This window comes from Microtus pennsylvanicus, chromosome 7 (assembly GCF_037038515.1).
Source record: "Microtus pennsylvanicus isolate mMicPen1 chromosome 7, mMicPen1.hap1, whole genome shotgun sequence".
NCBI classification, from domain to species: Eukaryota; Metazoa; Chordata; class Mammalia; order Rodentia; family Cricetidae; genus Microtus; species Microtus pennsylvanicus.
Genome location: NC_134585.1, coordinates 64,663,708 through 64,689,756, shown reverse-complemented (window position 1 = coordinate 64,689,756; position 26,049 = coordinate 64,663,708). Strand labels below are relative to the sequence as shown.

Genomic DNA, 26,049 nt, shown 5'->3' with positions numbered 1-26,049 from the left:
CCAATTTGTTACATGGAATCAAAGCTCTTAGAAAGACAAAAATACCTTCAGGATAGATAAGCAGGGGAGAAACAATGTGACTTTTGTAACAGGGAGGACTTAATTAGAAGCAGCAATGGGAACAATAGAAAACAGCTGTCCCAATGCCTGGAATCCACAAAATGAAAAATGAAGAGGAGGTCTGGAAAGGTGCTCTGGGGCTGGCAAAAGAGTGGGAGATTCAGTAATAGGGAACAATGAAGACGGCAGATGGAGAGTGGTTCTCAGCAGAGGCTGACAAGGTTCGCTCTATGTTTCTCAGAGGCTGAGAGGGTTAGCTCTAATGTTGCTCTAGTCACTATCTGCTGCAACCATGGCCTTCTATGGGCAGAGGGTAGCTAGCATAGGCGTCTCCGCTAATCTCCCAAACTGAATAATCTGTGCTGGAAAGATGATTCATGGCACAAGAGCTTTGCTGTGCAAATTTGGGGATCTGCGGTTGACTCCTGTAGAAGGCCCAGTGTGACTGTGTGTCTGCGACCCCAGGGATAGGGATGGGGTTCGAGACAGGAGGATAGCTGAAGCTCTCTGGATACCAGCCGAGCCAAAGTGAGCAAGCTTCAGGTTCCGTAAAGGACTTTATCTCAATGGATAATGTAGAAACACACCCATGCTCATGTAAGTGATCCTAATAAAACCCAGTGGGCCATTTAAATAAAACAACATGAAACTGGGTGGTGGTGGCACACACTCCTTTAATCCCAACACTTGGGAAGCAGAAACAGGCAGATCTCTGTTAGTTTGAGGTCAGCCTGGTCTATAGAGCAAATTCCAGGACAGTCAGGGCTATGGAGAGACCCTGTCTCAAAAAATCAAAAATCAAAACAAAGTAACAAAACAAAAAGACATGAAATTGGGGCAGAGACTTGTTAGGAAGAAGAAGGCCTGGAATGAGTTGGTGAGAGAGGACAATGGGTGAACTCAATAAAAATGCATTATGTACATATATAAACTATCAAGGATGAATTAAACTATTTGTAAAGGTTTTGAAAGTTGGGAATTCTTTCTTTCTTTTTCCTCTTCTTTTTTTAGACAGGTCTATTCTGTAGCCCTGGCTTTCCTGTAACTTTCTATATATTAGCCCTCTAGCCCACAGAGGTCTTCCTGTCTTTGTCTCCCAAGTGCTGGAATTCAAGACATGAACCACCACAGCCGACTATTTAGAGGATTTTGTTGCTATTGTTCATTGGTCAGTGTGTCATTCCTGACCTAAACACATCCCCATGACCAGGATACATCTCAGTACATTTTAGAATCAATACATGCTGAAATTAACATTCAGGCACATTGAAGACGAGTCTACCAGAAGGCTGAAATGCATGGCATAGCTCACATCAGTTGCTTGTATTCTATTCTATAAGTCTCTTTATATGAAATTCTGCTTGCGCAGGGTCAGATATGTCCAAATCTTCTATCCCCTAGTCCTGCAAAGCCATTCCTGAAAATACTGACATTACAACTTAAAACAAATTCTCCAGAAGCATTGTCATTGAGATAATAGCAAGGATAGTTTTGTAATTGCCTGCTTGAGCTCTGTCCTGAGAGGATAAGTACTGTGGGGAGAATGGATGGCAGAGTCCATCTCTAAGGAGAGAAAGAGATAATGGACTCAGGTGATGGATCTTTGCTTTCATGGCAGGATCCTTGGGGGAGTCAGAGTTTTGGAGAATAAGTGTCTCCCTCTTGTACCACCTTCTGTGTGAAGGCTATGTTGCTGCTGAACTAAATGATATTAACTCTAGTAAGCCAATGGACCAGAGAGAGACTCACCAAGACAGCAAACATAGATGAAGATTCATTGAAAATGCCCATCTTCTATGAAATATAGCATTTTAATCTTTCTTAAGTTTCTCAAACCTGGTATAAAATCAAGTGCTGATCATAGTTTAAGTGATGTCTTAAAGTCAGATTTCTTGAAAAACGAACAAGAGTTTCCATGAGCACCTAAAGTTTACTATTGGTGTGGGAGGTCCTTCTGTCTATGTGTTGCTTTTATTGGTCAATGAATAAAGAACTGGCTTGGCCTATAGCATGGGAGGAGGAAGGCAGAGTTAGAGAGAGACGCCATGGAGCTGCCAGAGACAGACGCTGGTCGGAATTTTACCTGGTAAGCCACAGCCATGTGGCGATATACAAAATAAGAGAGATGGGTTAGTTTAGGATATGAGTTTAGCCAGAAATACGCTTAAGCTATTGGTCAAACAGTGTGGATATATCCTGGCTGGGCAGCCAGGAACCAATAAGTGGCTCCTTCCCCCTGTGACAAACTATTTGTATGGAAATACCAAATGACACTTCTACTTCTCCTTCTTCTCCTCCTTCTGCTTCTCCTTCTCCTTCTCCTCTCCTTCTCCTCCCCCTTATTCTTCATTTGTTTGTTTTTTGAGACAAGATTTCTCTAAGTAGCCCTGACTATCCTGGAATTTACTTTATAGACCAGTGGCCTTGAACTCAAAGAGATCCAACTGCCTCTGCCTTCCTGAGTGCTGGAATTAAAGGCGTGAACCACATGTCTAAAGTTTCCAAATAGTGTATTTCATTCTTTAAACAGGGATTTAGCGATACAAATTATAGAGAGTGAAGACTGTCAGGAGAATATGTAAAATGTCATAATTTTGAAAACTCTGAGAACTTGGAAATACTGAATCATTGTTCCTGAAACTCAAACACTCACACGCCAGGAATCTGAAAACATTGTTGATGAACAAATGTTTTTACAATTAAAATAAATAGACCAGTTAAAAAAAGCAAACGGCATCAGAAAAGGTTCAAAGTGTAAAGGGAAACAGAGTCAGAGGGTTCTGTATCAGCCTCGACTCGGGCTACAGCAAGGCTGGCTTTTGGCCTGCCAGATAGACTGGTGTTTCGCATCCTTACAGAACCGAGGCAAAACTACTCAAGCAAAGCAGGAGGAGGGACTTCCCAGAACTAGGAACCCATGTTCTAAGGTCCAAAGGCAAGGGTCAGCAGAAATCAAGGCATGTTGAAATGGTAGCTGGAAATTCAAAATAGAGTGAAATTCTGTTTTTCTGAGGGACTTAGAAAGTGGGGTGAAATGTTCTGGATTCCAGATGGAGGTGTTCCAGGAGCACAGACAAGAAATGCCCTGGAGGGGAGACAGGGTCAGCTTATGCAATGCCCCTGGAGGATGGATGTGGGGGGGCAGGTGGAACTGTGAACCTAGAGGTGACTCCATGTCTACCTACATCCTCCTGTAAGATGAGGTGTCCCACAGTGTAGACCCTGTCTTTTTGACACAAAGTTAAATAATGGTGTTGTACAATCAGGTTAGAAAAAACAGTTTTGGAAAATGCTGTAAGTAAACCTATCCCTTTGTATGCAATACCAATGGCCAAGAAGATGGCTCAAGTTGGTGAAATGCTTTCTGTTGAAGCAAGAGGACCTGAGTTCAGATCTCCCACTCTGACATACACAGTAGCCTGGGCCTGTATGTAGCTCCAGTGCTGGGAGGGAGAGACAGGAGGATCCCTGGAACTTGCTGACCAGTCCACCTCGCCTAAACAATTAATAAAGCAAAAGAAATCCAATCACTAATCCATGACCACAGCACGGGAAGAGATGCGTTAGTATGCTGTGGTGGTAACTGACGCCAACATGTACCAGAAAAAGTCCTTTGCCCTGGTGAATCCTAATGAATACATTGGCTAAGCCAATTTTTTTTTTTACAAACTAAAGTGTTTTCCTATTAATTGTTAAATTATACAGACATTGGCTGCATATAATTCAAACAAAAATGGTCACATTATGGTTTTAGGCAGGATCAAGCATTAATATTTCACTAGGTTACTAGACTAGGTTATAGAGCTAAGTAATCTAATAATATTCTAAATTGAACACTAGTATTCTAAATATAAAAATAATACGTTTGCTGTAGAGAGTTTGAGAAACCACAAAAACACAGAAAAGATAATAGAAATCAACAATTCTTGCTCACTGGTAACTCCTTCTAACACTTTGTTTCTATACACAGAAATTTATTAATTACAGTCGCAGCGTGTCTTCTGTTTCCACACCCTGAATATTTCTCCATGCTGTTTGTCTCCAAAGCCTGGTTTTAAATGGCAGTGTTAGAGCACAGATACATTATGTACCCAACGAAAGCCATTTTCAGGACCGGAGCGATCACGGTGGGCTTGGTAAGCGTGAAGGCTTGAGCTCAGATCCCCTGAATCCAGGAAAAGCCAGGCACAGGAGCATGTGTGTTCAACCCCAGTGATGTGCACTCCACAGTGAGATGGGAGGCATAGAATGGAGAATTTCTGGATGCTCACAGGAAAGCTGGCTGGGATACACAAGGCTGATCAACAAAGACCTGTCTGAAACAAAACGGGAAGCAAGGACTAATGACCAGGGTTCTCCTCTGACCTTCACATGCAACCATGACACATTTGTACCTACACACACAAACACACACACACCCAGACACACATACACACAGACACACATACACACCCAGAGACACACATATACACACACATACATACAGAGGCACACATACACACACATTACCACACACACACATACACACACACACACACACACACACACACGTACACACACACACATAGTGTCTACTTTTCCAAAGTTAGGCTTTTAAAATTATACATTTTTATGTTGATGTCAAGATTCTGCATATTAAATTAACCCACATTTTCAATTCTTTCTTTTAAGCACGACTATGTTTCTTTGGGTGGGCAATGGCAGAGTTAAATATTTTTGGTTTTATTTAAATTATATTTAAAGAAATAAGAAAGTCAAGAACCTGGAAACAGACCTGAAGCGCCACTCCACAGAGCAGCGTTTCTCACTGGTTCCTGCCTTGAGCACCTGCGCTGGTTTCTGTTGGCGATGGGTTGGGACCTGTAAGACCTCTCCTCCCCAAGCCGGTTTTGGTCAGTGCTTTATCACAATAAAAAAGGAACTAGGACACGATGACATGTTTGTTCCCGCATGTCCCCTCTCCTGAACTGTGCTGTCTCTGAATGTCAAGGATTCTGCTGTAGAAGCCTGGGACAGAACTCTGGGCTGGAAGCAGGTGCACTGTGCAGGCTGAAGGTCAACATGATTCCCTGCTGTCGCCTTTGAAAGTTCATTGCCAGGAAAAGATGTGAGCCCTGCATCAGAGAAGGGGAATTGTGTGATCCAAACTAATTGCCTGTCCTGAGCTGCAATCAGAACTGGATCTGACCTATGAAAGGACTTTAACTCTTGGGCAGCCTACTGCCTACAGTTCTGCTCCTGAGACCACCTTTCCCATAGCTTCATGAATCCTCACTTACAGTCTTTGGATTTTGTATTTCTCCTTTATTTACTCCAAAGATGTAAAGTTTCTCTCATGAGGAATTGATTTTCACTTCATGGCTTCTTCCTTTGTCTTTATTTTCTTTTCCAAATCAATTCTCTTTTGTCTTCCAACTTTCTTCCAGAATTAATCAGAGAGTGTCCAACCAGATGGCTGCATACAGGGTCTCTAGTCCTGCTGGTGGTTTGCAAAAGCCAGAGAGCAGAGGATGCGCCTGAAGCTGGCAATGGTGGGGGCACTGCCAACCTTGTTTTTAGTGTTTGGGAGCGGTGTGTTGCTGTGATTATTGCAAGGGGAGCTCCAGAAACAGCAGAGTGGGACCCAGAGGCGACCTGAACCAGCTAGAGAGCAGAGCGGCAGCTTGGAGAAGCCATCACTCTTTCCCAACTCTCCAGCAATCCTTCACACCATGCAATTACGTGCTTGAAACGGCCCAAACTGGTTTCAGTGTCTTACAGCGCAACGTGTGCATCAAAGGGCAGGGGATTTCCAGTGGAGCAGGTTGCTCTGCTGCAGCCCAACTGAACCCAGAGCAAAACATCATAGATAAAAATTCGCTTACGGGGAAACTTCTCTTAAAGAATTACATTAGGAATGAAGCAAGGATGTGTAAATGTCCCATCATGGCGCCTAAGACCAGCTTGTCAGTTTTAATCTCCGCTACGCAAATTAGTTTGTCTGGGTGTGCTCATCTGTCATCTTCAATGGTACAATTAGCCAACAACTCAAGGCAAGGCATTATTGAACCATGAGGGTTAGTTCTGAAATTCTCTCAGAGTAGTAAAATCCATGTGCAGAATATGAAGACTACTCTTGTTGGCTTGCGTTCACCTCCATAAAAGAGCAGGGCCATGGGGTAGGAGCAGACTGTTTTCCCTTGAAATTGTTGCAAGAATCCCACCTGGCTGTGGCCAGGGATGAACATAAAAGTCACTGCTTTCTTTCTGTTCTGTTCCTACATCTATAGTGTAGAGATTTCTTCTTCCAGCTGACACTAGGGAGAGGCAAAGAACCTTGGATGCTGCCACATTACTCCCTTGGCCAGATCCCATGTTATGTGTGGCTGCTCAGAAAGAGCAGTGATCAAAGCATACATACATATACTTATATATGTGTGTGTGATTAAACATATATATTCAAACATATATATGTGCATATCCTATGTATATATATGTACATACAATATGCATGTGTATATAAAATACAAACAAACACACACACACACACATATATATATTTGGTTAAAAAGAAAAAATAAAATCCCTTCTTTATGAGATGAATATGCTTTCTGTGTTCCTTCTCGCCTGTACAAAGAGCAAAACTGCATCAATTGGTTCTACCAGAAGTCGTAGATCCATACTCAAAGTTTTCTCTCAAAGTCTGAACGGTTTAAGAAAAATATCACCATCACAGATTCGCTCCTTGAGTATAAGGAAACCGACAAGCAGATGCCAACCGGCACTCTTATTCCAGAGGTGACATCTGAGGCCCTGCTCCCTTGTCTGCAGTCAGCTGGAGATGGAGCACTGTGGGTGCTGCCTTCAACTCCAATTATCCATGGGTTCCAGCACATGATTCCTGGGAAGAGCTGGTCGCCTGCCTGGGTGCCAGCTATTGCTTAGAGAATGTACTCATAATTTTATAACCACTGCACTGCCGGTGGGAAATTACCAACTACTAACCAGTTTAAGATACAAGGAACCTAGGTTAACTTTATAAATATGATTTAAAATTATTAGCCTCATAAAATAAATTTAAAAATGATTATAGGAAGGACTTTGTGAAATGCGATACTTCATTTTATAAAAGAAAATGAAAATATAACCGCAAGCAATTTTAAATAATATGGTTAGAACAATTCCTGAAAGACAGGTAGTAGCCAAATACATTTGGATTTTAGATGATTGGACTTTATAAGGTTCTTTAAGAAGTAGGTAAAACTTTGCAATTGCTTAAAATAAGGGGAATGAGGACTGGCTGGTATGTTTGTCGCAAAAACAACTGAGTATACAAGAGCAGTTGTAAAGCTTTTAATCAACCGAATACCCACACACCATTGAATAGCACACACTCATCTGTGTCTGCTGTCTACATAGAAACCAAGGTCACTCAGGCAGGAGTTGTGATTGTGTTTTACCTTTGTAGCGCTTAAAAAATGTTCCTGAGAAAACGAAGACCGTAAACAAGCTTTATCCCTCACTCCACGTTTTTTCTCAGCACGATGGAGGTATTAATTTTCTGCTGCTGCTCTAACAAATCATTAGACACTTGGTAGCTCAAAAGCCACAGGGCTTTGTCCCAGAGCTCTGACATGGTTAATCTGACGTGGGCATCCCTGGACTGCAGCCAGTCTGGCCAGGAAGCCACATTGTTGCTTGATTTTCCTAAAGGCAGTGACCAAAGCAAGTGGTATCCTTATCAATAAGTCCTCAAGCTCTTCTCGATAACCCAGGGGATGGTGATTGTTTGGGGGGGGCTTCTGGGACAGCTCCTCCTGAGCAACAACTCATCGGGAAGTTTCTTGCACCTGGCGCTGGGCTCTTTGGTAACTGTGGTTTCTGGGAGGAATATCGTCCCCTAGCCCTCTGTGGAGGTGGCTCCAACTACACCCTTTCCTATACACTATATATTTTAGGACACTTATGCTTCTTCTAGACACCCCTTAGTTTGTGTGACCCCCTTCCCTCTTGCCTTCCCTCTGCATCATCTCCTTCCCTCTTCATATCCCTAGTGTTTTACTCGCCCACTCTCCCACACCCTCTCTAGTTATTGGTAATTACCAGTACTCCATGTTAAACACATAAATATGAAGATTTGAAGCTGGGACCCTCATATAAGATAGAAGATTCAGCATTTGCCTTTCTGGGCCTGGGTGACCTTACTTGGTATAATGTTTTCCATTTCCATTTATCTGCCAATATAATAACAGTTTCTCTTTACGGCTAAATAAAATTCCATCATGGATATTTAACATGTTTTTCACTACCTGTTCATCAGTTGACAGACATACAGGCTGTTTTCATGCCTTTCTTGTTATGAGTAGAACAGTAATGAACATGGATAAGTGGGTGTCTGTGGGTGCCTATATAGCAGGATATTGAGGCCTCAGGGTGTATGCCAAGGCTTGGTACAGCTGGGTCATAAGGCAAATTATTAATAGCTTATTGAAGAATCTCCAATGTCTGCACCAGTTTTCATATGAGGTCACAACCCCACAGTTTAAGATGTTGTACCTTAAATGACAGGTGTGTTTTTCCACTGTTCTGGAGACTGGGAACTCCAAGGTCCCGAAGCTTCCTGGTTTAGTTCCTCATGAAAGCCAGTTTTCTGTCTTACAGATGCCTGTCTTCAGTTCAGGCTGCACCCTCATAGCTAGGACAGGACCTGGTACCTCTCACTCCCCCATCCCAGTACAGTGTGGGGAGGGAACAATGGGAGGCAGGGATAGCACAGGACAGGACAGGACAGGACAGAAGGCGGCGGGACGCCAGACAGATGACACACAACAACTCCACCTCTCGATCTCATCTAAGAACTAAGTTGCCTCTCCAAAGGACCAGGTCCAGCACCTTAGCAGGTGTTGATGCTACAGACAGGAGCTCCAGAAAACACAGACATTCACTACGTGGCCAGACCAGCCTCGGTGACCCTTACTGCTCCCACTTAAACGTGTGTGTGAGGGCCTGGACGAGGGTGAGACGGTGGTCAGAGTGAAAGGCGCTGCGCAGGGTGAGGCAATAGCGTAGGGGAGACTCTGAAGTGTTGTGAAAGAGAATGTGTGGCTAGGAGCCTTATTGTTAAGGAATGTCTAATTGAATCTGGGACATTCCAACAGAACACCCACAGCATGATGAACCCCAAGAGAGGTCGCTTCCACAGACGCGTCCTGTGAGCAGAGAACACAAGCCACATGTTTATGATTTGCACAGCCACATTTATTTCATTTTCCTTAGACTTTGTGTCTTTCACACCATGTGTCTCCACCCCATTCATTTCCCGGTCCCTTTGTATCCACCCTCTGCCCTTGCAGCCGCCCCCACCACACTTAAGAGAAAAGAGAGAAGGAAAGAATTGATCTCGTCATGGAAACACAGTGAGTCACACATAAACCCATTTGTCCATGTATCCTTACTCGCAAGTGTTCATTTCAGAGAGTCGTTGGTCTGGTCCGAGGCCTCTGGCTTCTGCTACGCTATGGATGCTGGGCCCTCACTGGGGCTCCTCTTGATTATCCTGATGGTACCCTGCGTTGTGGAAATCCTGTGGCTTTGGGAGGAGTCATCCCGGGGCTGGTGGTCCTGAGTTCTTTAAAAAAGCAGACTGAGCAAGCCATAGGGGAAAAGTGGATAAGCAGCAAGGGTTTGTGTGTGTGTGTGTGTGTGTGTGTGTGTGTGTGTGTGTGTGTGTATGTGTGTGTGTGTGTTGTATATAAGTGCATGTTGGCTTATGTGTGCTACCACTCAAATGTGATGTCAGAGGACGCTACATCAGCTTTAGCCTCCAGGTTCCTGCCCTGCTTGAGTTTCTGTCCTGACTTCCTTCAGTGATGTACTCTGCAGAGATGCCTGTGACTTTGTCAAGCTTCATGACAGCAACTGTTTGTCCTTCTTTCTTAGATAATGATGCTGAGAATGATCTTCAATCAAACATCCGTTGAGCACTGCAAGACACAGATGGGAAAGGGGAGAGAGTGCAACTCCTTCCTCATTGCAGTTCGCCTGGCTTCGCTGAACCAGATCCTGGACCCCTGGGTTTATCTGCTGCTAAGAAAGATCCTTCTTCGGAAGTTCTGTCAGGTAGCAAATGCCGTCTCCAGCTGCTCTAGCGATGTACAGAAAGGGCAGCCCATCTCATTGTCTAACGAAATCGTACAGCCAGGGCCATGAAAGTGAACATAGCCAATGTGCACACAGCTTTTTCAGCCAATATCCCTCGGACCGCGGCATCTCTGGTATGCTGCTGTTTATGCTTTGGAATGGAATTTTTGATATAAAGCTGGATGGTCTGAGGAGCATAGATAATCCCTTCTGTGCCAAAATCTTGAAATACAAACAGAGGAAAATCTGTTAATAACAGTCTAGCAGTTTGAGTCTCTGCCATTTGTGGCTGAATATGGGGTTATTTATGTGATGAAACACTTATGATAAATGACCTTGAGCTACTTGGGTACAAAGAGTTGCTGTCCAAGCACACTGTGTGTGGGGAGTTTGGAGTGTAAACCCTTGGGTAGGGGACCAGGTCATAGAGATTTGTTTTGTCCAACAACATTGGTTGTGTTCTCTTTCATCATTGTTTCTGTGACTTTTGCTTCCTCTGTTTTTCCACTCAAATTTTAAAGAATCTAGTTGTGTTTTTAAAAGTGTATAAGCTATCCAGTATCCACATATATGTTGTTTTGATGCTATTTAAATATTAAATATTGTTCAATACATTGTTAACTCATAACCCTACAAAACTTAACTTTTGGTTGGGTTGGTCAGGGAGTTTACTTCTTAACTAAATAAGAACAAGTTCCACTTTTCCAAATACAACAGTTTCTGTCCACCCATTGCTGAATGTTCTTTCCTTTGAATACATTTTGCATTCTTGGCCGGGCGGTGGTGGCACACGCCTTTAATCCCAGCACTTGGGAGGCAGAGGCAGGCGGATCTCTGTGAGTTCGAGACCAGCCTGGTCTACAAGAGCTAGTTCCAGGACAGACTCCAAAACCACAGAGAAACCCTATCTTGAAAAAAACCAAAAAAAAAAAAAAGACATTTTGCATTCTCAGAAGTCCAGGGGAGAGTCATAGCTAATGTATGAGAGTCAGGAAACTACATTTCAGAATGCTACCTAAAGACTGGATTGAGAACTGTTCCAACTAGTGTTCTCTGGTCTTTAAATACCAATTCTCATTGTAGAGCCAATAGGAATATAGAAACTAAATAGAGATGTTTTCATGCCCGGCTTTCTTCTAAGATAGGAATATTAATGATGGCTTCTCTTCCCCCTTGCCCTGCCCTTGGGTGAATGCTATTACACAGTTCTGCTGCTGGATTGGCTTTTCACACCGCTACAAGGGCACACGGCTTGGCGCTTTTGGCTTAGTGACTTCTTGTGGCACAGGTAAATTACAACCAGAAGCTTTGGATTTGAAGGGTTAAAAGTTACCCACAAAGACTGGGCTCCTACAGGACCATCCCATATACTGCCTTTATTCTTTGTCACACACCACCATTTTGCCAGTTCAATAATTTTGCCAGTTAATGTGAAGATTTTGATTTGTACTTTATTGCTCCCTAGTTTCTTCAAAGCTTGGGATTTCTTTCTGCTTCTTACATAGTGACATTTTCTTTGTGGTTAGTACCAGTCTGGATGACAGTTGATTGTAACTGCTATAGTGTATCTGTTAGGTCAATTATGCCCACTGGCCTGGATGAATTAGGATAATTAGTCTAAATGATCACATAAAAGTGAGACAGAATATAAATTCTAGTGGAGGTGCTGACATCATCCGGGATGGCTCCATGATCCAGATGTTAAAATAAAGACATAAATATAGGGCTATATATACTAGCCTTGTTATAAAAATCTTAGATATGTTTCATAGTGTATAGGACAACATTATCCTCCCCCATCCTTAAACAACTGTATCCAAAAGAGGCTTTGTTTGCCTTTGGAGTGTTCTGAGACCTTCTGGATTTGCATGGTGAAATGTAATTTTGTTGCTGCTTCCCTGACTTACCTTTCACTTTCACTTACTGTAGCATCTGGAATATAGGACTTTCCAATAAACCTTGTACAGTTTACGAGTGAATGAGATTCTGCCAAAAACTTCTGCTCACTCTTGGGGCAGTTGACACATCTGTTACAGCTCGTCCAGCCTTAAGGCAAATGGCTTCTTATTTAGTTGAGTAAACAGAGCTCTGGCCTTAGAAAAGTTTGCTGTGTTGTTGTATGGTACAGTGCCATCTGTATTAATTGTCTAGAGGTGTATCTTCAGCTGGTAAAGAGACGACTAGCAAAAGGACATCAAGCTGCAAACACAGATCAGGCTGAAATGTACCCTTGGCTATGAAACCCATTCCTGCCCAAGGGTTCCACAGCAGGAGTAAATGAGTGGCTGTTTTTGACCACGCTTGAAAAGGAGTCAGAAAGGGAAGAAACTGTAAGTTTTGTTATCTGAGAAACCATTGGATAGGAAGTAAAAATCCTCCACAGTCTCAGCTTGGGATGGTTGGAGTTCAGTGATGTGCTGTGGAGAAAGGGGGCTTCTGCAGGCAGAAGGTGGCATCTCAATCTCTGAGTCTGATTAACTGGCCTTGAAGTTTACTCCCAGACAGCTGGTTTGTCATGCATATGTATCCACATGAAGAAGAATGCATGCATAGATTATAGCTCTTTTCTGAACTTGAAAGTATTCATTTGAATCTCAAAAAACCACACAGAAAGAACAAGTGAATGAAATATAGAGACACATTTAAAATTAATAAGTGTCTATGGTTTTCAAATGAATTTAGGCTTCATTTAATGTCATAGATGCCAGAGATGATACGTTGTCAAATACAAAGAGTTAATGTTTCAAATAAAATAGACTTAGCGAATATCTTCAAATACTTTGCAGTTGGAGAAGCAAAATGTGTTACTGTAACTTCTCAGACTATAGAAGTAGAGGCCAGATGATCACCCCAAATTGAAGCTACTCTGGCTTAAGGGGTGATTTCCTGCCAGCCAGGCAACACAGAGACTGCATCTCAAAAAACATCAACACCAAAGCAATGAGATTTATCAAACTTGCCTAATGTTGTATACCAAGATATTTTAAACAAATATGTTTAATCACAATAGGTTTAAACTATTTTGAAATGAAAGCATATGCATATTTCTGCTTAATTCTTCTTTATCTCATAAAAGATCTCTTGACAGAGTTATAGCAAAATATTATAAGATGTCCCATATATTAAGACTAAAAACTCATAGGCAGGTGGCACCTTGGCTGTATCCTGTTGCTTGAACTTTAGATGGATCTGATCCTTTATTTTACCAACGGTTTTCACAGTGTTATTGGTTGGGGCCCTAAATTAGTCACTGGCTGTCAGGTTTCCCAGCATAAAAATTATTCAGTCATTCAATAGCACTTCAGGATTGAGAGCAAACCAGAGACGGAAATAAGAAAAGTTTGTTCTTTTACATTTGTTGGTGTGTGTGTTTCCTTGCATAGTTTTTAGATTCTGGAAAAATCAAGATTTATTGAGAAGCCAGGGGAGATGTATGCAATTTACATACTCTTCAAGATTCTTGGTGCTTTAGAAAGGGGAGCCATGTGGGTGTGGGGTGCGGGTGGAGAACATGGAGACAGTAGGGAGAGTTAAAATTCTTGGTCTTTCAAGGCTGACTCGGAGGCAGAGACAGGAATGGACTTCATTTACCCTTACACACTGCTCACCATGAAAACAAAGAGGTGTGGCCTGGACTTGTTTTTGTAAAAGAAAATGATAAACTTATTCACTCAGATAATCACTAAATGAGAGAGAGGGAGGAAGGGATGGAAGAGGGAAAGAGTTGGAGGACTGAACCTATTGTCACAGCAATTACTGTGGTCGGCTCACAACCAACAGACACAATCCCACAATCTGGTGTGCGGTTCTGGCCACATCGGCACCTGAAGCTCCACTGCAGAGCTCAAACAGGGAGTTCTCCACTCTCCTCACTGCTCCTCCCCAGATGCTTGGCAATGCAGGAAAATGCGTCTTACCACCTTGTGTAAGCTTTTTGGGTGTTTCTCTGCAGTGTATTTAAATATACCTTCCATGTGTTTTACAGCCGATACTCGATATTATGTAGACAGAGAATGAATGTATGAGATGTATATCAGAGTTATGACTGCATCCAAGGACAGCTTGTCTGTGTATTTAATAAATGCCTGTTATTTATGGAGTCTGTCAATGGAAAATAAAACAAGTGATCTGAAATGTCCCTGTCTTTATTTCCGGATCTCAGGAATGTTTTCTTGTCTGGGATATCTTCTTGACTATGGTATCTTTCTGATTTCCTACTTGCTCTGTTTTGGTCAGATAAAAACCCAGTGTCCTGGAACAGCCATATCCTGTTGGAATGACTGGTCGGTTTTGGTTCTGATTCCAGAACCCCGTGCAGAACATCACTAATTCTTTCCACACTGGAGAGATGCTCTGTCCACATTTTCAGTATGCTCTCTCTCTCTCTGTTGTAACCTCCTGATCGCTGTTTTTAACACAAAACCTCATTCATAAATTCCTTGCTCTTGTGGATTGTGCTGTAAACACTGGCCCCTGAGGTAAGAACAGTCCTTGTGCGTATCAGAGCTTTTGCCTAACAGTCCCTAGTGTACCTGTCTCACATTGAGCTCTGTAGGTGGTGAAATACCAGGATTTATTTTTTTTAAAAAATTCATGTTTGGGGGGGTGGATAGTGGAATGGCTGAGCAGATAGGGGGACTGGAGATCCACATGGTAGAGGGAGGAACCAGCTCCAGGAGATTGTCATCAGATCTCCACATGCAACCCTGGCACATATATGCACATATATGCACATATATGCACTCACACAGAGAGAGAAAGACAGGCAGACAGCAGATACAGATACAGAGAACACACACACACACACATACACAGAATCACACACAGAAACACACACACAGACACCCACACACAGGCACTCACGCATAGACACACACAGAGACTCACACACACACAGACACCCACACACAGACACACACACAGGCACTCACGCATAGACACACACAGAGACTCACACACACACACACACACACACACACACACACGCTTTGCAGTAGACTCTAGTTCAGGCTTTGCACTTACAATCCAGAGGGAGGAAGGGAGCGATTTTGATGACAACGTCACCGTGACATGTGAGCCCTGTGAATCAATGGGCAATGTTTCATTGTGTTTTGGAGAAGCAGACTCTGCCAATCTGGAGAGAGGATTTAGAGAACTTTTCACCTCACGTTTCCCAAAACTTACAGCTTCCAAGGTTATCAGACTGCTTCTAACTAGTCCCACCTTTCTCTTTCTATTTGTCAGACAGAAGTGACCAGGCCACTCAGCTGGGTACTGCAGACACTGGGGCAGATTTTTGGCTTTTTCAGTCGGCTTATTATGCAGCATTCTGGCCTTCACTCATGCCATGCCAGCAATATGTCCCTAACAAGGACAAGAAACATTATTCTCGGGCTCTGCCAGTTAAACCATGGGGACATGTTGGACCCCAAAAGAAACCTGGGCTTTGAAGAAGGGACAGTGGATGCAGGTGGGTCTGTGTCCCTTGTGGTGCTGTTCCCTGAAGCCAGGCACTGGAGTGTGTGTGTGTCTGCACAAAAATGCGGCAACACCACGTCAACAATGCCTGGGTCACAGTGGTCTGACCAGCTTCAGAGTGGTCTGACCGGCTTCCGTAAGCTTGCAAGCCTACAGAAGAAGAGGTACACTTTCTCAGGAGTATTGTCTTTCTGTTGACGCCCCGACATCTATTCTGATGTCTTACAAGGGATCGCTGATATGAGTCTCTGTAATTAAGGACACCATTTCCTGGGAAGCCCTTGTAGAGCCATTCTTTAAGGGGTTTCTCATCTGCCTGGTGCCCATGACAGACATACAGAACATGCATTTCCTTGGAAGGCAATCTCTGACACAGGCAGTGGATACTAAAGAAAGGTCAGTGAGTGAGTTACCCGGGCTGGGTCCTTCAAACACAGAATTTCTACTAAATGCTTTGATTGCAAGTTCGATCCCCTCCTTGGGCACAGTAAGAGGACTTCTGAGATGTATCACATAGAGCACAGTGCTGATTCTATTACCACAACTGAGCGTCTCTGGACTTCCTTGAAAGTAGATGGTGAAGGAATCTCACCGAGTTTCTTCATGAGTCAGGGACTGAGTGAATTTTCCTGTTTTATAAACAAAGCTGGAAGCTGAAGCTGTAACCAAGCTACTTCCTGGTGGACATGGACACCCCATGACGGTCTTCATCCGTACCCCTGGGAGCAGACAGGAACACGCAGGGTAAAGTGACTTCGCCACACTACTGTCACTTTAGAAACTGCCGCTGCATGACCCACCCTAGGAAGAGCTGATCTGAGCAGGACCAAGTTCTCTCTCTCTGTCTCTCTCTCTGTCTCTCTCTCTGTCTCTCTGTCTCTCTCTCTGTCTCTCTCTCTGTCTCTGTCTCTCTCTCTCTCTCTGTCTCTCTGTCTCTCTCTCTCTCTCTGTCTTTCTCTCTCTCTCTCTCTCTGTCTCTCTCTCTCTCTGTCTCTCTGTCTCTCTCTCTCTCTCTCTCTCTGTCTCTCTCTCTGTCTCTGTCTCTCTCTCTCTCTCTCTCTCTGTCTCTCTGTCTCTCTCTGTCTCTGTCTCTCTCTCTCGCTCTCTCTCTCTCTGTGTCTCTCTCTTTGTCTCTCTCTCGCTCTCGATCTCTCGCTCCTTTCTGGTGCTGGGAACCAAATGCAGGGCCTTGTGCTTGCCTGGAGAGCATCGTCCTCCATTGTTACATAATCTTGAAACAATTCTCTTTTTAAGTAAACGTTATCCAATGGCTCCTTTGGCTTAGCACAGAGAGGATTCTTTTGCTTTGTCCTGTGTGCTTTCCTTCCAGCAAGACTTAGAATGATATTCAGAATTCAATGAGAAGCCGAGTCCTGATCTTGAGTACAGTCTACACACAAACAGGCTAACGATTAGAATGTAGCTCCATGTTATTAAGAGGTAAAGCAGAGCTATTTCTACTTCTGTGTGAACTCCAGCTGTGCATTGCACTGCTATTTCAAATGCAGGCAGCAGGAATGACCTAGCGGTCAAATCTTTGCATGGGCACAGCCCACTGATGTCCTTGCAAATGTAAAATTGGTCAAGCCCTGGGCCGACCTTTCACACTGAGCTGTTGCCTTCAGTAGAGGGTTGCACCATATTTTATGGTCTGAGTTTCTCTGGGGAAAAGAATGGAGTGCTTTGTGAAATTTATCTCTGCGTTGCTCTTGCTTCATAAATGAAGATGGAAATGAAATCTTAGAGCCTTAAAAAATCGCATCAATTAGAAATTGCTCTCTAATACAGAAGTGGGCTGCATTTAGGATGTGTGTGCAGACTGCATTTAGGGTGTGTGTGCAGACTCTGCATTTAGGATGTGTGTGCAGACTGCATTTAGGATGTGTGTGCAGACTCTGCATTTAGGGTGTGTGTGCAGACTCTGCATTTAGGATGTGTGTGCAGACTGCATTTAGGATGTGTGTGCAGACTCTGCATTTAGGATGTGTGTGCAGACTCTGCATTTAGGGTGTGTGTGCAGACTCTGCATTTAGGGTGTGTGTGCAGACTCTGCATTTAGGGTGTGTGTGCAGACTCTGCATTTAGGGTGTGTGTGCAGACTCACACAGCCGTACAAGCATGTGTTTGACATTGCATGGGGATTCTCAAGGGTCAGTGGTTTGTAAAAGATTCCCCAAAGGTCACTTTCAGAGGAAAATGATTGCTTGTTGGTATTTCATGGCCATGTAAAAACTTCTCCTAACATCATAATTTTCCAAATTATGGGGCATGGTAACAAAAGTAATTCTTACTGAAAATTATCATAGAAATATTAATATATGGCTGAGAGGGATTACAAACGTGAGTGCTGTACACCCTTAACCAGGCTCCCCTGTCCCGTGGGGTGTTCCTGATACAGTCTGTTCAGAAGATTAATAATTTAAAGTATCATAAACTATTCTTCAAATAAAACCATTCTGCAAAAATGCTTTCTAAGTTGTTGTGAGCAGAAGTAAAAGAGGAAGTCTCCCACACTGGGCAAAGAGTCAGAGAGGAGTCTTACTGCTGGACTGGTTATTTACTGCTATTGCTTCTTTTTTAAAAATTTATTTATTTATTTATTATGTATACAATATTCTGTCTGTGCGTATGCCTGCAGGCCAGAAGAGGGCACCAGACCCCATTACAGATGGTTGTGAGCCACCATGTGGTTGCCGGGAATTGAACTCAGGACCTTTGGAAGAGCAGACAATGCTCTTAACCTCTGAGCCATCTCTCCAGCCCCTGCTATTGCTTCTTGATAAGTCAGTGAGTCTTTTCCAGCCAAGCCACGATTAGGCTGAGGTCTCAGATACTGCTAAGAATGCTATTCTGGTGGCTGCTACTGTCCTATCACCCTCCTCTCACTAGAGGGAACATAACCAGATAACTAACCGTACCTGTTCCCACCAGATAACTAACTGTACCTGTTCCCACCAGAGAACTAACCGTACCTGTTCCCACCAGAGAACTAACCGTAGCCGTTCCCACCAGAAAACTAACCATAGCCGTTCCCACTGGAGAACTAACCATAGCTGTTCCCAACAGATAACTAACAGTAGCTGTTCCCACCGGAAAACTAACCGTACCTGTTCCCACCAGAGAACTAACCGTAGCCATTCCCACCAGAGAACTAACCATAGCTGTTCCCACCAGAGAACTAACCATAGCTGTTCCCAACGGATAACTAACCACAGCCATTCCCACCGGAGAACTAACCGTAGCCAGTCCCATCTCAAGCTTACTGGGCGGCTTTTCCTGTTTCCACCGAAGAACTAACCGTAGCCATTCCCACCAGAGAACTAACCGTAGCCATTCCCACCAGAGAACTAACCATAGCCATTCCCACCGGAGAACTAACCGTAGCCATTCCCACCGGAGAACTAACCGTAGCCATTCCCACCGGAGAACTAACCGTAGCCATTCCCACCGGAGAACTAACCATAGCCATTCCCACCGGAGAACTAACCGTAGCCATTCCCACCGGAGAACTAACCGTAGCCATTCCCACCGGAGAACTAACCGTAGCCATTCCCACCGGAGAACTAACCGTAGCCGTTCCCACCGGAGAACTAACCGTAGCCATTCCCACCGGAGAACTAACCGTAGCTGTTCCCACCGGAGAACTAACCATAGCCATTCCCACCGGAGAACTAATCGTAGCCAGTCCCATCTCAAGCTCACTGGGCCGCTTTTCCTGTCAGGGTTAGGCACTCACACTCTCACTAGGACCCTCAAGGCCTCTTAGGAAAGACGCCTCATTTCTTTTGGATTTATCCGTAAAGTTGGGACTTCATACACGTATGAACCATCTTCACACCAAAAAATGAGAAATCTCTTAGTCTCTGGAAATGTCATGAATTTTCTCCAGTTATACAACACAAACATATCATAGCAACTCATAGGAGACAGCAAGGACAGCACATGGTTTGGTTGCTTCCCTTCAGGATGGTTTTTAGTTTCCGCCCTCAGAGCTGTAAGATGCTGATCTCCTTTACAACTCAGCTGTGTGGTTCTGGAACACTAGGGCCTGCTGATAGCTAAGACGATGCTTTGACACCAGATCCAGACACACTTCCCAGTCCTGCATTTTCAGTTGTCAGATGCTGTGTATTTATATTCGTATGCATGTCCATTCATGTGTGTGTGTGCGCGCGCACATGTGTGTTTATGACTGAGAAAATGCTGTCTCAAAGACTATGTCGTGGAAATTTTCATACACTATGTTTGTGTATTCCTCTCTCTGTAGTATTTTTGTTTGTTTGTTTGTTTTTTGTTTTCTGAGCTTGTTCTGGATCTAGCTCTTGTAGACTAGGCTGGCCTTGAACTCACAAAGATCTGCCTGCCTTTGCCTCCCTAGTTCTGGGATTAAAGGCGTGCACCACCACCGCCTGGCATAAATGTATATACTCTTAAGAAAAACTCAGAGGAAAGGGATGTTGTGAGATAAATCTGGTCAGAGTACATGGTGTTCCTGAAGTTATGTTTCTAAAGCCCTTCACTATGGGCAACAAATGTGCCAATAAATATGGTTTACCGAAGTGAAATAGTGCCAGAGGCTCACTGTGAGGCTCACCATGAGGCCTGAGGTCCCGGCCTAGCCCCGTACCTCCACACTGCTCCTGTTTGGCCTATATCCTGGCATATGTTCATTGCCTTATTTCTAACTAATGTGTGTGTTGCTTGCTTATGCTGACATCATCAAACACCACACACTGACCATGGCTGTCTCCGAGTCCATTCTCTCTTTGTAGTACAGTTTAAATCCATCCTTTATCTCTTTTTAAGAATACATTTTTAGTTCATCCTTCCATCTCTCTTTATTGAATTCCCTATTCTCTGGACACCATGTCTTAATTTTTAAATCATCCACCATTTTTATCACATTTGCTTTCAAAACGGACTTCTTGTTAGGAAAATGTGTCAAGAGCCAAACTCTCAGCTGGGCGTGGTGGCAAATGGATGTCATCCCAGCACTGGAGAGGCTGAGGTAGGTGGATTTGAAGTTGAAACCAGCCTGGACTGTAGGGCCCTATCACAAAACATAAGTGAACAAAATTTAGCATTCCTGGGAATCTTCAGATGAATGCGCACAAATGGAACAGCAATGATAACGACAGTGTAGACGCCATTTCATGTTATTCACAGGCCTGCAGACCCTGTGCCTATAGACGAGGTAGATCTATCATCAGGATGTGCTGGAGGAGTCTGAGGGTCACTAGAGGTAAATACCCAACCATGTCCACGGATGGAATGGGAGCAGTGCTGGGGTTCACACCTATCTCAGCTTAAATATCACATAATCCCTCCCCAATGGATTGCAGCTATAGGCATTTTCCGAAGCTCTGAGTCTACCTCTGAGGATAGAAGGTAGAGGCGTTCTCAGAAGCTCTGCTGAAGAAAGTCTTTGACTCCACTGAAGCTGAGACATTCTGAAAAGCCAGACTCATCTTCTGCAGACACAAGGAGCCAGCTTTTCCAACAGGATTGATTATTAGACCAGCAAACAAGACTCTCATCAAAAATTGGTATGCCCATACGTCTAATCTGAGCATTTGCACAGAGCTGCAAACTGGGGCTCTTCGTTGCTAGATGAGTGAGCAGTGGACAGGAGGCCTGCCGGAGGCGGCGGGTGGTTGGCAGAAGTGGCAGGCACTTCCTGCCCAGGCCTGTGGGTTTTGCAGAAGCTATGTTTGTCACGATTGTTTTATTCAAGACCACATCTCCCTCCCAACCCTTGTGTTCTTTGCTTCTCCAATCTTTAACATGGGGGCAGACTTGCTGAGAAGCTGAAAAGCAAAGGCTTTGCCTTGCATTTACAGTGTGGCATTCAGGACTTCAGACGGGAGAGCCGGCCCCTGTCAGCAGTGAAATCCTCCCCTCTGCCAAATTTTGAAACTCGCTCTCGCTTCTTCCTGCAAAATGCAATTTTGGGTGCAGACTGTATTTTGTCTTTGAGAAAGAGAAATAACTCCTGGCTCTCTTTTTGAGTTTTCCTTTCCCTGTTGGTGTGTTTAGCGTTTTATTCTCCCGCTGCCTCAGCGCATTGCTCTCCCGTCCCCTGGTCACACTGACTAGACCAGTGGAGAACATGTTTTTTTCTCAAGGGAATAAAATTTCAACATCTCTAAATTCAATTTCTGCTGTTATTGCTCAGTGAATTCTGAAGGCAAGCTACCCAGAGTGTTAGTGAGTTGAAAATTGGTACACATTGGAATCTATAGCTGATCTCATTTTTTATGATAGCTTTTGACTACTTCAACATGAATGAAGTTCTCAGGCATCTTGGGAATCCAGGGAAGTTTATTTTGAGTGGCTTTAACACATTTCTTATATTTATTTAAAATTTTGTTTTTACCAGCCTAGAGTTAATTAAACCAAATTAAATGAGTTGCTTAGGAGAAAATTAGTGATGATTTCCCTCTGCTGGCCAGCTTCTATGCAGTTTGCATTGGATATGGCGTCTAGAAGTCTTCATGATAGTTATCAGTAATTATATAATTTTTAAATTATATAATAATTGATGGACCTCATCTTATGGGAGCAGGGTTTAATAAGACAATGGTTAAAAAAATTGAAGTAGCAAGGAAAGACTGAACCTCATGGTTTCATTGAAGAAAGCACAGTCTTGCATCTCTCTGACTAAGAAAAGGCCCACTCAGCATTAACACCCTTCACATTTTCCTAGCACCACCGTTGGGAAGAGAAGAATATTCTAGAGGCAAGAGGCAAGCAGGATGCCAGTTGATTGGTGGGGACTGTGTTTGGAAGGGAAGTGTTTCATTCAGGGAACCTCTGTGACTATGAAAACATGTCTTTAGGGATCATCTAAGATTCAAACTTGAGGTAATAACAATGGGATTTGAAAGAAGCGGTGTAAATGCTCGTAAGATTTTTGTAGGAAGAAGTGTCTTATAGGGCAGCTGTGATAATTAAAGAAAGCGATATAAATCTTTTGAAGAGTGAGGGAGCACCAATTTGGAGGGGGTACTGCTGCATTAGCAGTGGGGGAAGAAGAGGCAGCTGCAGTGGAGCAAACCTGAGAAATTCATCACACCGCACAGTCGCGTGGAGAAAGACGTTCTGACTCCAGGGCTCATGTCTTGCTGTTGTCTTCAGAGACCTAAACATGCAATGTTGTCTTTGAGAGCATGGAGCATAAAATTAGCTTCGTTAATTTACTCACTGGGTGATCTTAGTCAAATGTCATCTCTCTAATCTTGAATTTAGCTATGAGTGGATGTAACAGTTTTATATAAGAGCACATTTATTGTACGAATTTCATGAAATAATGCCAACATAAGCATGCAGTAAGGTTGCTTCATTTTTGTAAGTTATTGGCATTGAAGCAAAGTTTAGAAGACAAGTGGTCTCCAGTCTTCAAATGAAGCTAAGTGTATTCACCACTGTCCTCACCCACCTCAGAATAAGAGAGGAGAGAACGGATGTGGACCAGCTCCATAGAAAGTAGGAGAATTTATAGGAAACATCAAAACATGCATATCTGAGATCTTAATTTTATTTTATTTAACAGGCTATTGCTATCTAGCCCAGACTGACTGGTGCTGGTGACATTCCCACCTCAGGCTGTCAAGGGCTGAGATTAGAAACATTAGAGCCACCTTGCTTGGGCTATAATTCAAGTTTCAATTTGTCTTTGTGAGATAAGAAACTATGTAACAATTCAAAAATGGTCAATTGAGCCCGGCGATGGTGGCGCATGCCTTTAATCCCAGCACTCGGGAGGCAGAGGCAGTCAGATCTCTGTGAGTTCGAGGCCAGCCTGGTCTACAGAGCTAGTTCCAGGACAGGCTCCAAAGCCACAGAGAAACCCTGTCTTGAAAAACCAAAAAAAAAAAAGGTCATTTGAGAAGTTTCTGTTTCCCTCTGCAGAACTCGACTCACCCTCCCCATCTTAGGCACACCAGTCTCTCCTGTCAGGTTGATTGTTGGTATAACACCCACCTCTGCTACAGACAGACACACACACACACACACACACACACACACACACAAACACACCTCAACCTCCTTCTCTACCAAGGGACATTAGGTTCATGAATTTTAGTTTACAGGAACTGCATTATTTTAGAGAGGCAAACCTGTTGGCACACAGGCTGGCCTCTTAATAAAGTACTTATCCATTCTAATTGTTGCCATTATTTCATGTATAAAATCATCAACAGACCTATCATGACCAAAGCAAAGCAATACTTTGTATGCACACAGAATCATTCTTTTTGTGTTTGTCTAGGGATGGATTAATTAGCAAATAGAACTATCAGAGAATGTTGGCCCACGCTGCATTTGAGAATAACATAATAAAAGGCCATTAAATGGGTTTGATTAGGACGGAAGCAATCACAATTCTCATAGCATTTGGATTCTAAACAATCCTTTAAGACCCCACTTCTGCCCTGGTTTTGTTTCTGTAAAGGAAGGGATATGTATGGGGATATCTGGTTTGTGTAGGGTTGGATTAACAATTTAATTACAAATGGATTGTTTGGTTTCTTTAAGTCTCCATAAATCTTTAATGGACATTGTTAATGTGGAACTCCATCCCCAGGAACCAAACTTTGTCAGCACACACATTCCAATCAAAGATTGTCTGATTCTTCAAAACTGTTTTGGTTTTTATTCATTATGCTTAGAGCTTAAATATTTTCCCAAAATAGAAATAGGCTTGTTTATACTTTTCATTACATTTGCAATGTGTGAAATCCCAACAGTGGAGAAAGCACAGAGAGGGAAATGATGTGATGCTGTTCAGAGCCGGCCACCATCATCAATCCCTTTGAAATGCTGGTCCTTGAAAGTCTCTCCTCAAGCCTGGCAGTATCCAAGAGCCAGGATGGAGTCTCTGTATTTAAGGAGTGCCACGTTTCGGAATCAGGTGTACTTCAACACCAAGGTGGAGAGAGTTTGACTTGATGGAGAGAGAGAGAGAGAGAGAGAGAGAGAGAGAGAGAGAGGAGGCAGAGAGGAGAGGAAGGGAAGGGAGGGGAGGGGAGGGTAAGGGAGGGGAGGGGGGAGAGAAGAGAGGGGAGGGGAGGGTAAGGGAGGGGAGGGGAGGGGAGGGGAGAGGAGGGGAGGGGAGAGGAGAGGAGAGGAGAGGAGAGGAGAGGAGAGGAGAGGAGAGGAGAGGAGAGGAGAGGAGAGGAGAGGAGGTCAAACCAGTGTGGCCCAAGATGAAGGATGCACCTGAAGACTTAGTGAGTTACTGACCCTATCTGTGTCCTGCAAACACTGGGCAACCAGAGGAGAACTGGAAATGGATGTAAGCACTCTTTAAGGCTTCTTCCAACTCGGGACTCTAGGATCCTATGAAACAACCAGTTATAGAGTGGCTAGCAAATCTCGGTGTGAATGAGAAAGTTTTATCTGAGTTTAGCTTTCCACCGAACCTCTCCCCGGGGCACATCTGCTCTGTGTGATGCTAAACACATTGTGTGGAGCCCAAATCTCAATGCTTCGTCTAGCCAGGTGGCTATGTTTGTTTCTCCAGTTTGTACTTTTGTTTGAAAACTGTATTCTTACAAACAGGAGAGGAAAAAATGTAAAGAGCCACAATGGTGATTTTTCAGCATTTATATGAAACATGCAGTGATCGTTAATGCCAGGGACAAAGTCTCTTCCCTACAAAATGCCCATAACAATATGGGCTTCTGCCTACTCAGATAATCATCTATCCTGATCATCTTATTATACATGTTATTCATACAGTAATAGAATAAGCCCATTGGGAACATCTCTCACCAAACTTTTGTACAGTATGACCAAGTCTGTTAAGTGTTTTTAAGTTTGAAAAATAAGAAAAAGAGAAATAGGCTTTAAATATGGAAAGGTGAATCATTAGATTTAGGTCTTCGGGGAAGCACTGGAAGTTTGAAATAATATAAGGAACTGATACCTTTACACAATCAAAGGGGGGTTTTGTCTTTGTTTTTTAAATCAGCGATAGGATTGTTCTCCTTCTGTATGCGCGCGTGTGTGTATGTGTGCGCACGCGCGCTCATGCATGTGTCCTGTTGCATGTGTGGGCATGTGTCCTGTTGCATGTGTGGGCACGCGTTCGCATACATCTGCACATACAATTTCAGCTGCTGTCTTCAGATGCCGTCCACGCTGGTTCTGATACAGTGTCTCTCACATGGCATGGACCTTGCTGATTTGGCTAGGATCTGCCTGTCTCTACCTCCCCAAGTGCTGGGATGAAAGGTACATGCCACCAGCATTTTTATGTGAGCCCTGAGATTGAATTGAGGCCCTCACACTCAGAGAGGTGAAATAAGCTACGATTTTCAGATCAGTCAAGCCTTAGGGACCATTCTACTTAACTCCTCAACACCTCATTACACCACAGAATCTGGT

At 43.6% G+C, this 26,049-nt stretch overlaps 1 protein-coding gene across 2 annotated transcripts in view; it reads left to right on the top strand.

Annotated features, from left to right (window-relative positions):
- Positions 1-26,049, top strand: part of Ptger3 (prostaglandin E receptor 3) — a 63,715-nt gene that overhangs the window by 14,878 nt on the left and 22,788 nt on the right. The window contains exons 2-3 of one of the 2 annotated variants that reach the window (XM_075981021.1): positions 9,979-10,158; positions 11,386-14,313. In XM_075981021.1, coding sequence (XP_075837136.1) covers positions 9,979-10,158; positions 11,386-11,505 — 300 coding nt within the window. In that variant the 3' untranslated portion in view covers positions 11,506-14,313. Of the gene's footprint in view, positions 1-9,978; positions 10,159-11,385; positions 14,314-26,049 lie in introns of those variants that run through there. The other variant, XM_075981022.1, reaches the window with a different exon arrangement.